Source organism: Porites lutea, chromosome 2 (assembly GCF_958299795.1).
Source record: "Porites lutea chromosome 2, jaPorLute2.1, whole genome shotgun sequence".
Classification (NCBI taxonomy): domain Eukaryota; kingdom Metazoa; phylum Cnidaria; class Anthozoa; order Scleractinia; family Poritidae; genus Porites; species Porites lutea.
The window spans coordinates 37,382,232-37,399,841 of record NC_133202.1 but is presented as its reverse complement, the minus strand read 5'-3'; the positions used below and the strand labels follow the sequence as shown (position 1 = coordinate 37,399,841).

The window sequence follows — 17,610 nt, the reverse complement described above, 5'->3', positions numbered from 1 at the left end:
TTGGGTTTTCAAATAAATGTTTCAAAAAATAACGTCTTTGTGTATTATTTTGTTCCTCAGTGTTCATTCATAACAGTCGTTTAGAGAACGGTCAAAAAACAACAGCTTCAGCGCCGGCTGTGTGTCGGCGAATTTCAGTTGCAACTTTGACTTTCATAGCTGGATTTCCCCAGGCAGATTTCGATACAAAGCTAGTTAATTTCTTTTTAAAATTAGTGTTACCTGTTATTCTAAAGGAATTACAGTCAAATTTTCTCATTTCTACTTTACGTTTATATCAAAAATTGTCACATAAATAAGCTTGATAATTATTTCATTTATTTAGTTTTTTTTAGTTGGTGTTTATAGTTGCAGCTATAGTTTTCCCTCAAAGTTATTACCGTAACATTAAGAGCAAGTAGACAGATGCCATTCAGAATAACAACAAAAAACGTTTTGCAATTTACCTGAGGACGGAGAACGGTTGATTCAGCGAAAGAAAAACTCAAAGGGGCGGGCAGATGGCAGCATACATGAAGTCGGACGGATGAATCAACCGAAGGCAAATGGAAAATAATGTTTTTCTCTTTTGATTATGTTATAAAAGAAATGGTAAACGTTGCAGCTGTGCAACCATGGAGTTATGGATGCACTTGGGAGGTTTACTAAGCACTCAAGAAGCTAGAGTCGCACTCGGACTCTTACGCTTCTTTCGTGCTTAGCAACTTCCCGCGTGCATCCATAACTCCATGGTTGCATTTCTTAATTAGTATATACTAAAACAGTAGATAGTGTTTTTCGCGACCTCTGATTGGCTACTCAATCAGTGAATATCCTGCACTATTCACTGATTCACCTCCAGTTCCTTCGTGCGAGCGACGGCAAACTCGCGTATTAAACTTGCGAGCAAAATGCCTTCCCGGTTTAGTGCCGTAACAAACAGAAAAATTTCACAACTAACAAGCAAGCTGTTCCCGAAATACACGAAGAAGGTGACGAAGTTCGGTTTGGAAGTTTTAACAGGTAAAGCTTTGTCTTTTTGACTCGAAGTTATAGATAAAACCGGTGAAAAAGTTTTTTGTTTACAAACGCAAATTAAGCTTAAGTCTTGCGTTATTTTATTTAGTTGACTTGTTCATAAATAAGCTTAAAACTAAATTTAATAGTCTTTTTTACAGAATGATTTTAACTAGAAAATGAATTCACAACTCCTTTTGAAATTTCCCTGCAAGAGCTAAACAAATGCCTTCAATAGTTTTATTTGTCTGCAAGAAAAAGCTACGACCGCGGCCGTTCGGTCATTACGCGCCAAAATTGTAGTCGTTGGCAACAGTATTTGAGTTAAAAATCATCATTTTTGTGCTCAATTATCTCATCGTTTTAGTATATACTAAAACAGTTATTCACCTCAGTGTCGGTGGCTAATGGTGGATATTTACCTCGCTGCTTCGCAGCTCGGTAAATAATCACGACTAGCCACCTCCACTTCGGTGAATAATTGTTATTTAGCCAGGGCTAAAAGCGAGGCTGCCATTAATAAATTTATAATTTAAATCAAACAATAAACTTGTATTCCACAATTCAGTTAACTTTAGAGCACATTTATTTGACTTTTGAGGGAAAGGCTACGTGATTTTAGAGAAAAATAATTTGCAAACAGCCCAAGAGTGAACCAAATCTTACATCGAGTTGATAGCCTCATATGTGCACCCAAAAACACCATGGGTAAGAAATCAAGTAATCTACCCATCCGAGAAAATTTGGTAATCACGTGACCGTACACCACCCCCCCGCCCGAGAGACCGTCCGTCGGCACCACAGGCATACCAATGTAAAATAACTCAATCAACAGGTATGGCAACCCAAATGCAACTCGAGGTTATTTTGGCGGAAAATCGCATAGCCACCAGCGTCTTGCAAAGCAGAGACAACAAAAGAGTCAATAAAGACGAAAACAGAAAGCGGAAATTGTCTCTGTATCCGTGCTGTCTAAAGTATTAAACTAAGATAAATTGTCATGTCCAAAAATTTGGAATATAGAGCAAGAGAAAGACAGAGAAAAAGAGAAAGTGGGCAGCAGGCCAGCGAAGCTCAACGAGAAAAGGGCAAGAAAGCGAGAAAGGGCGACAGGGATTTAGAGTGAGAGATGAAAAACCGAAGGAGACATTTTTTTGTGGGAAGAACAACATGAAAATTTTGTGTAGCGGCGTTGACAAAATGAGAAGTGCTAGCGGCCACCAATGCAAGGTGGAAATGAGCGGCAGTGAGAAAAAGTGAACGGAAACACCTACGACATTTCCTCCATAAAACGTGTAACTACGAAGTCTCTGGAAGTTTCACGTTGTAGTCGTGCAAAACAACGGCAAAAAAAATGTAGAAAAAAAGTGTGCTGCACGGGCAAAGTTGTTTTTGCTAATTAGACCTATTGTTGTTTTTCACCGGTTTTCCGGCGTTGCATGCCTTCCCCGCTTAGCATTACCCGATTTTATATTTTGTTTGAAGAAACTATAAATATTATCGAGAGCTTCGCTTTTAGCCATGGCTAAATCTGTATATTATCATGCAGACCTCGGACAGGAAGCAGTATTTCACAATACAAATTGCACTCATTCAATATTCAGGACGATGGAAGCACGCGTGGGCTTTCAGCTAAACGGTTAAAAAAATTTCCAAAATCACCTATACGGCCATCCAGTTCTCACTTTTGTAGTGCGAGCTGTGGCGACTGTTTGAATGAACATTAATAGAGTTACGTTCCATTATAATAAAGAATTTATTATGTTTATTTAATGGTTTAACGCGCGGCATTTTGAGTACTCCTGCGAGCGTTGTTCACTGAACGACTGGAAAACAATCGGCACAGCGATTAAAATTAGAAGAGAGACTACTAACAATCAATAAAAGAAATATAATTCGGTGAAACATATACAGAGAGAAAAATTTTCATTCAGGAAGACAGGTATTAAAGTGTCCCTAAAAATCCTGAGTCTTCAAGCTTCAAGCTTAAGTTTATGTTTTAAGCCGGCTTCCCTCGAGGCAAGAAAATCGCTCAAAGCTTTCTTTACCGCCAGAATTATAACTAAATATTCTTTGGAACGTTTTTTTTCTATTTGCGGTGAGAAACTGTCTAAAGGCTTTTTGAAGTTCTGTAAGCTTATATCAAACCTGATACTCGGTCAGAACATTGTCTCAAATCTTACAAACGTGCATAAACTAAATACCCGCCTAAACTACGCTCGACTTCATTAAATTAGATACAAAAAACAAACATCAAATACAATAATTACTCTGGCTTACCATTCGAGATGCAGCTCCTGAAAGGTATCAAGTAAGGCCAGTATCGCTTGAGACTTTGCAACCCTCTTACGCATCAAGCAATGTGAAAACGAAAACGATGCCATCCGACTTTGACAAGCGACCTATTTCTCAACCAAAAACCCAATAATCAAACTAGCCATGAATAACAGAAGACTCCTGATAGCAGCTGAATTTCATTTTGTACATTAAGTGGAAAAAAACAGTTAAAAACATCACAGGTTGACATAAAACTCTGTCAGCTTCAGCTGTCAAAGTAAACAAGATTGAAGATACTGCATAAATTTTCCGCATGAACTCACCTGTCAAATTTTGACCAATCAGAGCATAAAACTTGGACGTAGAGCGTGACCAACGCGTGACCATGGTGAAAAAAGTAAAAAGCAACTGTCTTCCCTGCCTGTAACAGCTGGCTGAATTTTCGCGTCCGAGGTCATTTTGCAATCAAAATATTAATTGTGCGGCACATAAACACAAGATATTTCATTTGAATTTGAAAAAAAATTGAACTTGAGCCTGCGATCACTTGAAAACTAGTAACTCGTCAGCGGATAACTTAAAAAAATACTTGACCTCGATGTTCTGATCTCTCTCTAACCCCCCCACCCCGATCTATAACAGAGCAACACTGAAGGTACGTACAAAAATATGACCATCTCGAGGCAAGGTTCATCACTGTAACTTACCACATAATAACCTTTTCGTTGTTTGCCATGGCATGTGATAAGATATCGACCGGACTGGATTGGTAAAACACGGACTGGATTAATAAAACATGGCTTAATAAAACATGGAGTGATATAACAAGGATTTATGACCAAGTAAGAAAAGGTTTTTTTCCCTAGGTTTCATTGGATCTGAATATGACAAACATGACGCAGGTACAGTGATGTTCCAGTAGCTTCTGCTTTCTGTCACGCAATATTTCCGGTCGGAAATAAAATGAAATAGGGCCGGTTATATTTTATGTTACTTTTTCTCAAAAGAGTCACTTTTGTTTGCCAACAACAAAAGTATTTCGTATAAAATAGACCGTTTTATTAATTATTCAAACTGTCAAAATTAATGTTGTCTTTTGACCAGTGCCGCCTATAATATCAGGGTGTGAATGCCGTGTGATGGCCCCACTGAGCGGATATCTGCATTTGTAGATCGACTCATTCAGCCAACAGCGCAGAAGCATGACTCGTATCTAAAAGATACGACAGACTTCCTGAATTTTATTGAAAGTGCAAAATTGCCCAAAAATACAGTCCTAGTCTCTATGGACGTTACTAGTTTCTACACCAACATACCACAAGAAGAGGTTGTAAAAACCGTATGTCACGCATACGAAGATTTTTATGGGGACAAAGCCCCCATACCCACCAAATACCTAAGAGAAATGCTCTACCCTATATTAACAGAAAACGCGTTCCAATTTTGCGGTAGCAACTACCTACAAACCCATGGAATAGCCATGGCAACAAAGATGGCCGTTGCTTTTGCATACTTCTTCATGGCCAGAATAGAAAAACAAATATTGAGTCAGAGTTACATCAAACCGCTTTTTTGGAAAAGGTATATTGACGATGTGTTTTCGCTATGGAACACAAGTCTAGACAAAATTGAGAGCTTTGTGGAAAAAGCAAATAACTTTCACTCTACGATAAAATTCACGGCTGAGATGTCACCAGAAACAGAGATCAAGTTCTTGGACACAAAAGTATGCAAAAGGAGCAAGGGATCAATCCTAGACGTGCGTGCAAACACATTTTTATTTACAAACCAGCAGAAACATTCCAGTACACGGACTTCTACTCGTGTCACCCAACAGGCGTGAAAAAAGGCTTTATTAAAGGAGAAGCGCTCAGGCCTTTAAGGACTAATTCCTCGCAGATCACATTTTAGAGGAATATCAGAAATTTTCAAAACCGCCTGTTAGAAAGAGGCTCCCCTGCCGCTATTTTAAGAAAGTACCTCTCTGAGGTAAAATTTGCCGACAGGAAAACAGCCCTACAACAGAGAAACAAATCCGCACCCAAAAAACTTGTACCTTTTGTTACACAATACCAGCCGGCTTTACGTATAAGAGAAATCTTATGGGGAAATGGCACCTTATACAAAACCAGCAACGACTAACAGAAATCTTCAAGAAGCCTCCCCTCATATCTTATAGCAAGGGAAAATCTCTTAATGGACGTACTAGTTAGAGCGAAGCTCTGAGGGCCATATAACTTCCAATACGACTAAGTGCAGGAGTCGTGTGATGCCCGTCGCTTATTTTTAACCATGTTTTTTCACTTCATGTCTTATTAATCCATGTTTTATCACTCCACGTTTTATTAATGCATGTTTTATTAATCCATGTTTTATTAGTCCAGTCCATGTCTTATCACATGCCGTTTGCCACCAACTGATTCGGTATACTGAGGTCCCATAAACAACGCCACGTTTAGAAAGAGCCCGCGCTTTTCAATTCAAGAAAATCCAAATAGCAATTTCACCAACGGCCATGAGCCGTAAAAAAAGGACTGCGTCAAATAGTTTACGAAATCACAAACGCCTCATGAGACCTTTACTTCACTCTTTCTTCGATAAACTAATTTTTCAAGGATAAATGACGTCAGAATGCGCGATTATAAGCATAGAAGGTTATGAAAAGAACATTTAACCAATGCACATGAAAGCGTCTACGACGGGGACTACGGGGAAATCTTTCACTTTTTCCTTTTTTTCCAAAGAAAATGGAAGTTACCGTAAAAGATCGATCAAGTGCCGCTTCTCGAATAAACGCCTCTCTCGAATAAGCGCCCCAGTGCTAATTTGATTTACAAATAAACGCCCCACTTTTGTTACGGCGCTTGATATAAAAAGATATCAAAACCATATCGCTTGCCACACCAACTCGTGAGTTCTAAAGTTTTAATGTACGGAAACTTTCGAAACCAGGTTTCTATAACAGTTCGAGGGGTGCATATTTGTCCTTTTTCTTGCCCAACTCTGAGTTCTTTGTATATTCCCCTTTGTGGTTTACCTGTAGTTGAAATAAGCGCCTCTCCCTAATAAGCGCCGCACCTTTAAAATGGAAAATGAAATAAGCGCCACGGCGCTAAATCGATCATTTACGGTAATTTCCGACATCCGACGGGCATATCGGAAAGACTAAAAACACTCAAAATGGATGAGAGCATAACAAATTCAAGAAGAAACAAATTTGTTTTCTCAGAACTCGATAAAATAACTAAAAATGTGTACTCCTAATATACAAGATGTTTCTTTTCAATTTCAAATTTTTACGATGGATCATTAGCCCCCGTACTGACTAGACATTGCTTCACAATCTTCGCGTTAAAATCAGTGAAACACGCCATTTGCATGGCGTACATTTTGAAGAACATTTGAAAACAATTTGGATTCCTACCCTTATACCTTTATTAAAAATTAAAGTTGGGTAGTTTGTTGTTTTCTAAAGAATAGTTTAAACAGCCGAACGACATTGTTTACACGGAGTGGGGAAGGCAAAACTCCACTTTTCCCTTCTAAGATAGAAAGTGTCAGCAAAACGCGAGAACCGTCCTTGAGGGCAAAGTGTCTAACCTAATTTTCTCACCGATTGCAATTGCCATTTCATCCACGCATAACCTCACCTAGTTAACAGAGCAAACGTAATGGGGAAACGTTACAGGAGAACTGAGTAAGAAGTTAGGGTAAGTTTAAAAAATTGTGCGCACACCTGGAAAATCCCGGCTACGCTCCTGATCATATAGCGACTTTTGCTGGAGAGAAATTGAAACGTGCTCTCTAATATAGTGACGACCAGAAAGGACAAACGATAGGATAGTTCCAGAAAACCACCCATTCAAAAAGATCATAAAGTTGTCGCGGCAGACGATGAACTTGAAGGCTTCTGATCAAGTGCAATTTTTCATGGAAGCCCAGGCAAGATTATGTACGATGGGTACAGCTTGTTTGATCTGGAAAATTCAGAGAAGCTCAAGGCAAATCTTTAGATAACACATGCTAGAGCTGAAATGAAAATCTTTTGGCCTTTTGAACTCTGTCCCTAAGGGAAAAGGAGAATATTTCCCTTTTTTAATGCATTGACCAAATTGACTATGAATGTTTCCTTATGTTGGACGTCTTACTAACAAGCACATTACCACTACTTGTCCTTAGAGGCGTTTTTGAGTTGACGAGCAGAGAAAACTAGGTTTTGACGGTTTGAAATTGAGGATGCCAGAGTGAAGACGCCTTTTGTATGATGACGTCATCGTCCTACAGTAAAAAGCGTTCGTTTTTTACCACTGATATTACTTCAGTTGGTACACTTATGTTGTAGAAAGGTTCGTGAGCATGGTGAATGATTTTACTTTAAACTGCAGACACATCTTCAATCACTCCGTGAAAGAACACTCCTATTGTTCGCGATATCGGATAAACACTCTAGTCGCTAACTGAATTTTCTTTGCTGTTTCCTTTACTTAGAATTAGGACTCTCTTGCGTTATCCATGCATGGACTATGGACGCGATTTTAGGCTTTTTCAAGAAAACGAAAATCTGGAATTGTTCCTAGGGTGGGGCATTTGCACACAGTTTTTAAGCCCCTCGGTGGGGTGACTGGGGTTTTTGTATCTCCACATTTTGTATCTCCTCATTCTTCTCAACCCCTTCCAAACCAATTTTCCTGTTTATCACAAAACACTTTATAGAAAGACGAAGAATCGCCTCAAAACGAGATTCGTGATTGGAACAAAATACCTGAAAATTTTGCACGGAACCGTTGTTAATGGGGTACAAGATACATTGAATCTATTTTTACTTTGCCAACGCCCAGTTTGTAAAAACGGAAGTAATGATGTTTATTTCAAGGGCTCATGTCTCATGAGTGTTGAGCGAATCTTCAAACGCTGTAAATACATGTAGCTGGAACTATCATCGCACCCTCGCTCACTAATTATGATAACTTATATCAACTTCCATTATTTATTGCCTGGCTAGGATTTTCACGGATTCTTCAGTTCAGTTGTTTGAAACCAGGAGGTTTCACGTGAGTTGTAACGTCATGTAAAGAACGTGACGACCCGCGATATGCGTAGGAAAATATTACTTTTTTTTCGAGCAAGAGGGAAATTGGCATCTTTGTCGTCAAGTAAGGTAACATATTTCAATTTTCACTACTATGGTTAATTTTAAAAGCTCTGGTTTCGATAAAGGAACTGGAGGAAAATCAGGAGAATTCCAGTTCGACTGTGATGGTTGCATTTTGGTTACGCGTCGTAGCATAAATATATCAGATTCATTTTCCTTTTTATACCGTTTTTCGCAGCAGAGCTATCGCTAATATTACAGAGGCTAATTTTATTATTCAGATCACTCAGATTTAGTGACAGAACCTTTATTATCGATTGTAATTTTGGCAACACCTGGCGAGTATTCGATGCAAGGCAAAGTCGCTAGAACACTCTTCCATTCCTTACTTTTGTTTCTGCTCCGTTAAATTTGCCCAATTTTTTTTTGTTAACGAACTCGATTTAACTACAAACAAGGAGTATTCAGGCTAAAAAAATAATAAATAATAATAAATAATAATAAAAAATTCATATCTTCAAGCCACCGTGTAATGTTCTTTTTATTATATAGACAAAAAGACATCGATAAAATAATAGATTTTTATTCGCCAATAAGTAATTGTGACGGCTCAAATTTACAGTACAGCAATATAAGACATTGTTTACAATAATCTTGAGAAATAACACTGAGCTGAATAAAGCTCTACAATTACAAAATAAAAGGAAAGCTTTGAAAAATGTGTAATTAAAATTCAAAGGACGCGAGACGCCTACAAATTTTGGAGGGAAATTACCGAAATTACGTCATCGATAAACTCATGTGTGAGATTATGGAAAATAAACCACTCGGGTCCCGGATGTAGTTTTTATGAATTTTACGAGTGATATATTTTCCTGTAAAACACTCGTGTCTATATAATAAAAAAGTATACCAACCAAAAATTTAATCGATCGTTGCGAAAACGTTATCAATTTCGAAGTAGTTTCTAAAAATACAATGAAGAGGGATAGTTCTCTCAATGTGTATCGGCAAGGGAAGATTAGCTTTGAAGACAGGGTTGTAGTGGAAGGCTCAAAAACAGCTTCTATTAACCAAGATGGCGCCGGTCCGAGGCACGTACCCAAAAACCGGCCATGTCGAAAATTTCCGAAATAGGAGGAATTAGAACCTAAAGTTACCTATTCCTTATTAAAGACCCCGAATCAAGTCTACATGCCAATTTTTAACAAATGACGAAAGAATTTCCGTTAAGCTACGTAGCACTTAAGAAAATAGAAGTAACAAAAATGTTCATTAAAAATAATAAATAAATCATGAACAAAAGTGCCGTGTTTAGGTTGAAGTTATCCTTTCCAAACGTTTCAGGCCTGGCCCTTCATCAGTGGAAATACCAGTTCTTTGAAACCGTTGCAAGGTTTATGTACGCCATAAATTAGAAATAAAAATTAAAGGCTTTGTGGTGCCATTACATTTCTAGCGACACTAGTATCCGTGGCTCTCAAAATTCTTTTGTCATCAAGAAGGCGTTCTCTTGACAAACGTCTGGCTTGGTCTACTGCATCTCCTGTCGCCGTTGCCCTGCCCTCTATATCGGCGAAACAGGGCGCACTTTAAGACAACGTTTTGGCGAACACCTTCCGAGCATTGAAAAAAACTTGCCGGGGTCTCCTGTGGCTGAACATTTTAACACGGCTGGTCACTCAATCGACGACGCTTTGGTTCGAGGAATGACGCTCTCTGTAGATAACGCGCAACGGAAGCGCCTGGAAATGCGACTGATATTTCAACTTGGCACCAGTCAGCCGCGCGGTTTAAACTCCGACTTCCGTTTCCTCTAGGCCGCGCGCAGAGCCGCGCGTGTACCACAAAGCCTTTAATTTTTATTTCTAATTTATGGCGTATATAAACCTTGCAACGGTTTCAACGAACTGGTATTTCCACTGATGAAGGGCCAGGCCCGAAACGTTAGGAAAGGATAACTTCAACCTAAACACGGCACTTTTGTTCATGATTTATTTATTATTTTTAATGAACATTTTGTTACGTTTATGCCAATTTTTAGCCAATTCGGCGAGATAGTCTGGCAGCGACTTTCCAATATAGTTCGAATCTTACAGACAACTGCTGTTAAAAGTTGGTGGAGATAAACAAGAACACATAATCCTTTTTTTTATCAAGAGAAAATGAGGAAGTATTATACTCATTCTGATTATTTTCTCAGCGATAACACCATTTATGAAATTAGCCAGTTGTTTCATATTGGCAGGAAACAAATCTATCCACGTTTAGAATTGTCTCTTTCAGGAAAATTTCGACAGTTCTTAGTTTTCAGCCGATTTTGATTTGAGAAACAAAATCGCTAATAAAATAATCGATACCTCCTTTTTTAAAATTCCGGTGATGCTTATGAAAAGATTCGACTGACGAGGAAAGTGTATCGCAACGATCCTCAAATAGGGGTGAAACTTTCAACTTATAGGATCTGCTGTAAAGTTTGCCTTACCTCAATACCTTGCGTATCTGTGGAATAAAAGTGAGTCTCAGTAGTTCTCCCAGACAATGAGGATTCTCCAAACTGCTCAGAAGCAGCGTCAGTTGCATTAGCCTCTTGTCGACGCTCTCCTTGTGTTTCGTTCTCATTCTGCTGTTGATTTAGGTGGTCATTGTCAGAAGCATTCTCCCGAGGAAAGTCTCCTTGGTCGTAGTTCGGCTGATCTCGAGTATAAACGACCTAAGCAAAATTTGATCCCAATGTAAATGCTTTTTAAGTACAAACGTAGAAATTTTAATTTGGTATTGAAGTCACAACAGCCCTCTTTTGCTAACGTCACTGTTAGAACTGGTAAATGCATGGTAAGGATAGAGACTGAATTTCCTAACACTTCCTAAAAATTATCAGGCTGGCTGTGCACAATTTTTTGATCGCAAAGGGAGAGTTAGTTTTGTGCTTTGGTAAAATTAGCGGCAAATTATCAGTACACATTCTTGGGACAAAGGAATAGCCACATTTTTACCTAAAAACAATGACAACGTTAGAGAAGGAAATTATTAATGAATTGCTAAATGAATTAAAGTAAAGTAAACATTTTGGCTATGACTATTTTAATATCATCTCAGGAAGACCTCGTACGAGGTTAGGCTTGGTTAAAACCTGGTCTTAAATCGCCATATTCTGCCTGCGGTGAACGCTCTACAGAAATCGCTTTTTATTCGCACTTGTTGTCTGACATGCAAAGTCGGCCCAAATTCTGCTCGGTGTTTGGAGGAGCGAAGACATTAATTAATTAATTCTAATTAGAAATTAGAATTGTTTGTTTGAATCTTCTTTTCTGTTTTTAGACTGATTACGTCTAAAAATCAGTGCTTTAGAGCTGAATTAAGGATTAGGTTAAATACGAAGCTCCCTATGCCACATTGTAGAGTCAGGGCAATTACGCTTATGGTTAATTCATAACGTATTCATATGCATATTACCTCTCATTATTGAGAAGGACACTACGAAGACATCTCAAGCCAAGGTGAACAAATATTATTTTCCATTGAAAGGGCATGTCTATTCAGTGGCCACTTGTCTGGGTCTCAAGGGTGTACTCTGAACGGAGGATTCACTGTACCGAGTATTTCAAAAGTTCGTTCCGATTATTATTTTTTTATTTTAATGACTTCTAAAACTACCTTTTGTAAATTTAAGTATGTTATTCCTTATTCATTTTACTTTGAATAAGTGGAATAACTGAAATATTAGTAACCATAATGGCCTCCTTTTTTTGGTGACATTTCTAAGCGGCGGGGTATGCAACTGTGCGAAATTCGTAAGTGTGTCTTAAATTACATTTTCTAGGCGAAACATCTGAATTATGAGGAGAAATAGTAAAGACTACTAAAGATCTGGAATCATATAGAGTAAACCAAGACAGAACTAACTATGCGTAAAACTGTGGAATGAGATTTTCGAAATGATGCGATGATGAGATGGGAAATCTGCCCAAGAAAGAATTAAAAAGAGAAATTCGCCGACTTCTTTTAGTAACACCTATTATTAGTATATACATACTCAATGATCTTGGTGATTTAAGCAATCTGATTTGCTCGCTATCTCGGACTATTCAACAATATTCACCTCCTAGCCAGTGGATAATGTGTGAGCTCGGTGTTTTTCAAATCCTTTTAGAGAACGATCTTTTAAAAGTCGACAAAATCCAAGGGTTGAATGTTTTTAAGGCAAGAAATGACTTGGAAGGATTCAAAACGGCGTTTTTCAATTTACTGTAGCTGAGTTTTGTGCCCGATGGATTGTTTACAACTCCCGTTTATTCTCGTAGAAGAAGCCGTTTCGTGAACTCAGCGTTTCCTAACAAGAAAATTTGGGCCAAAAATCGAAGTCTATTTATGACAAACAAATTTGAAAGCAATTGTTTGCAGAAATTGTACGTTTCAAGTAAATAGGAAAAAGAATGCTACACAGACCTGCCAACCTCCAAGAGTGAAAACATTGGAGGTGGGCTCAAAAAAACTTTGAGACTGAGCAAAAAAAACTGGAGATTTTGCAAAACGTCACCTGACTTAATTATTTAATCTATACGTAGGTGAAGGTTAACTATTAGCACTGCTGTACAACCGTAGAGTTGAAACATCGTATTTCTTAGTCTTACCAGCACTCCGTTGTCGTTTCGGTTTGGATTCATCTGAACATGTAATACTGTTTCCGATTCACGCTGAAAACCCGCCACTGCCCGTGAAATTCTCTTAGGAAAGCATGTCGGGAAGGCACAGTCAGCTAGACTTGTACCCAGACCCCGGTTACCTTGAGAACGACCCAATGGAAGCCAAAACGGAAAATGTTCCGTGTGCTACAGATTTTGTTGTATGAAACAAACCTTTAAAAGCTTCATTTCACAATTAATATCAGCGAGGGTTTTCTCAGAAAAACCGGGAGATTTCAGGTCTTCGTCGGGAGACCGTGAGAAAAGACAAAAAACCGGGAGGGTTGGCAGGTCTGGCTACAGGAAGACGATGTCTCACCTCGAGGAACCGAGCCGACATCACGCGAAGAACGACACAACAAACCCTTTTGGCTATAAACTTGGCGAGTCAACAGAAAACAACAACGCTTTACTTTTCTTCTCAGGTAAGGAAAGAATTCAAACTTTTAACGGTTCCATTTAAGCCATTACACTGTTGTTTGCGAAGTGATAAACTTGTGAATCGCTATGTCTGAAAATTCTGCAAAGGTCGATTTTTAAACTTTCGCGTGATTTGATCCGTGAATCAAATCGTACTTTTTAATGGTTTCCTTTCTGATTTTGTTGAGATCACTTCGTGTGTATATACTAAAACAATTATTCTTTTCAATCTCGATGAATAGTGGCTTTAGGAATGTTTACCTCGTCACTTCCCGTCTCGGTAAATATTGAGTCACTATTCACCTCGATTTCAAAGAATAATTGTTAATTATTATTCATTCAAAATATCTCCCCAATTCTAATTGGCTAAAAGCACACGCATAATTCATTATAACCAGTTACTGATGACCAAATTTGGAAGAATTTTGTGTTTAACGAGGAAATGACGTCAAAAATGCAGCCCGCTACAGGTTAAGGCACCGTTACCGAGAAGACCTGGGGACGAGGTTGAGTTGTTTTGGTTGTGAAAAAAAAATGGTGGACATTTCACTCGTTTCAAGAGTAAGAACTACAGCTGGAAGTAGGCAAAATAATAGCTAAAAGCGTGGCAAAAACAGCAAGAAGACAACTCGGAGGGCGACATCTGCTATTTGGAGAATATTTGCGGAGCTGGACAAACCTAAACGTACACTATCGAAGATGAACTTAACATCGATGCAGGTAAACATGTTTTTTAGCTACGTTTTTAAACTAGGAATAATTTTGAATGAATAATAAAGCAATTGATGAGTTCGGCTTTAGTAGGATATGAAGAATTAAGCAGATCTCGGAGGGTGTATATGCCTCGGCCTTCGGCCTCGGTGGATAACACCCTCCTCGATCTGCTTAATTCTTCATATCCTACTCAGCCTCATTCATTAATTGATAATTAACATTTAACCCTCAGTTGTTCGTCTGTCTTGTCTAGATTAGCACTTGCTTTCTGCGCGGGTCAGTGTGATTCTTTACTTATGTTAAATATAATTTTGCTGTTTGTTGTTGTTGTGGACTAGTCTAGCTTTTGGTGACTAGATCTTTGTACGTTGTCTTTCCACATATTCAGATCAGATGAGTTTGTTGGCCAGCGGGATCCTTTGGTATAAAGGTTTGGCAAATCCTTCTTACGTCATGTCTGAGGCTCTACTAAGGTGTGCGCCTTTTCTATCGCTGGAAGGCTTTCCACCCTTTGTTGAACAGCTATTTCCAAACGATTGTTTTTTTTTTTTATCTCAGAGTATCTGTGTTGTTGAGTTATTACGCTAATATTTAGCTCCCGCAACTTTCGTCAAAACGAACGGTTCTCAAATCTATGGTTCGTTTTCTTAATGCCTCTTTTTGTCCACTTATTTACCCTTAGTTTGGTGTTATTCAACGATTTGGCAGTCTGCGGCGGAGGCAGCACGCTTGAAAAATCTGACTCAAATTTCATAAAAAATTTCTGATGCGACTTTAGCTATAATACATTCTTTTGGAGGAGGCTTATTGGTAATAGCATCGAGTTTATCTTCCATTGGTGAAATACTTTCTTTGCTAACTCGATAACCCAGGTAAGTCAGGAAAACGCGCAATGTACTGAAGCAAGTTTCTGTAAAACGCTTTAATACTTCTCACATTTCTCAAGTGATCTTTATCACTGACGATCGACAACAAGATGTTATGGTTTTGAAAGGACTTACATATGATACAATTATTACGTTGATCAAGTACCACTCCAAAATGTCTTAAAGATGAATGGTGCCTAATATAGTCTCATCTCCCACTTGACTGTTACTGATGAACAGTTCCGCGTTGTCCTCGTAAAGGTCGATAAGCTTCGGCTTCCCAGGCATGCATCTAAATCAGAATTGGTCTTAAATATGACATATAATTGTGTCATTGGTATAGATGCCATACGCGTATTATTATTAAAAACGCCCACAAAATATTGAGAAGTCTTCCCGACTTTATTTGTAAAAACAACCGATTTTCAGCTTCTTTTAATTTTGAGCAGACGCGTACAGTTACCATATTGGGAGAGCGTGGTGTAATGGCTCATATACCACGTTGGCAAAGTCAATCATGCCAGAGCTCTACAATTGCATTATCCAATGACTCAGTTTTTAATAACGTAGGTTATTCGACTGAGTGATGCCAGCGAAAAGGGCATGCACATTTATGAAACATAAATTAAGTGGCCCAAAACCGACCCTTGTAAAACTCCTCATAATAGACCTTTGTGACGGGGCGGCCATAAAAAAGAGATTAAAAAAGCTTTGTATTTGCACAGCTAGCCTCGTTCTCACTGCGAGGCTAACCGTGCAAAAACAAAGCTCTTTTAATCTCCTGGCCCAAGGTCTTAAGTGTTTGTATAGAAAGAACCGCTGACGCCAAAGTGGCCGGATGGTGTAGAATACAGGATGAAATTGTTCACAGGGAATACAGCGCTTGCCAATTGCCTGATAAATGTCTAAGGGTGCTGGGGGAGAGGATGGATACTCTTTGATTTTACCAAGCAATAAAGAAATAAAGTTTAGTAGAATATTTCACAAATAAATTAATAAATTTATTTGTTTGTTATGTTATTGGAGTTCCAGACATACCTCTACAGAGATAATTTTGTGATGGTCGCTATTGACGAACGTTCTCTGTTCTTGTTTCCCTTCCAAATGGGAACCCGTAAGCAACAGATTATTCTCTCCAGTACCTCCAGGGCACGCAGATGCAATTTCCTTATAGGTTTTCTGGGAAAACGCTTGCCATTTTTTCTGAAGTTTGGATGATGACTGATCCTGCAAGGAAGTCTGTGTGCCATCTGTTGATTTACTTCTAAGCAGCTTTTCTTTCTCGTTGATTTTAACTTCCGAGTCTACTGATGTGAGACAACCAGTTTCGCTATCATCTGACTGTGGTTGCCCTGAAAAGGATGAGTGTTAATTCTTTTCTGACCTTGATGTATTTTGGACTGCAACTGAACATTTAACGGTAACTGTTTATAGCTAAAAGTGTATATATCGACATGATACAAATTTGGCCGCTGTTATTTTACTGCCTTTTGAAAAACATTTGCCTGCAGAATTAAGGTGGTGTTTACGTGTAAAAGCTCGTACTTTGTTTTACACCCAGGTGACTTCTTGATTTCGTATCGCGTTTACATGTGCGCTTGTGGCTTGGTCATCCCATGACCAACATGACGACACCATCCTGAATTCGCCCGATTCGTGTATTGAAACAAACCGTGAATAAGAATAACTCATAGTTTTTACATTGTAAGACTTTCAAAAAAGTTCTAAGCATCTGCGCTGCTCGGTTTAAAACCATTGTAACTCTTGCAAATAAGTTCTTTGCTTTTTCAAAAATTAAAACTATTTTGTCTTGTATTGTATGATATTGATGATGTTGCATGAAAGAAGAAAATTCTTTTAAATGGAGAATGTTGGTGAAATGATCACTCATATATGCGCATTAGTGAATGGATATAGCCTCAGCTATTTTAAACTTCAAGAGCGCGAAAACTAGAAAAAAATATCACGCTTGTGAGCCTTAATTATTCGTATGCTTGGTCGAGTATCGCTTGTCACGGTCCGAAATATCACAAAGAATCGAAAAGATTAGATTCTAACATTCATTTTCCTTTTTTCTAACTCTTTGACGAGGTAGGTTTAACGATTACCAACATACTTGACCTTTCCATTTTGTACACGTACATTGTACAGCAAACGCAACGATCCGAACAAAGGGTTTTCATTATTCTCGAGACGGGACACTAGAAATGCTTTTTATGCGAACCGAAAGAAGGTTGCCGATAAGAAAGTCTCAAGTCTTGCTTCCTTTGGAAACAGTAACCAAAGCAAGGTATATATTTCGGAATAGCTGTCCCCCTCCCGAAAGAAGCTCATTGGCGCGTCATTACTTCTCTCCATCTCAACGCAGACAAATCTACTAGAACTTAATCTATCCACATTTCTCCTATGCCCTTGTTGTTTGGGGCAGTGCCTATAGGTCTATAAGTTCTTCAAATCAAACAAAACCACATTATAAGGATAATATTTTTTTCTACATTGTATGGGAAGAATACAGAAAGCCCCTTGCTTAATAAATCTTCTTGACATTCTAACTGTTAAC

The 17,610-nt window shown here is 38.5% G+C and overlaps 1 protein-coding gene across 1 annotated transcript in view; it reads right to left on the bottom strand.

The window, feature by feature from the left end:
- The window catches only part of LOC140926152 (uncharacterized), a 31,439-nt gene extending 14,260 nt beyond the window's left edge, over positions 1-17,179 (bottom strand). Inside the window, exons 1-3 of the mRNA XM_073375939.1 lie at positions 17,167-17,179; positions 16,089-16,402; positions 10,851-11,078 (exon numbers count right to left, since the gene is read on the bottom strand). Coding sequence (XP_073232040.1) covers positions 10,851-11,078; positions 16,089-16,402; positions 17,167-17,179 — 555 coding nt within the window. The remainder of the gene's footprint in view (positions 1-10,850; positions 11,079-16,088; positions 16,403-17,166) is intronic.
- Positions 17,180-17,610: the final 431 nt, after the last annotated feature.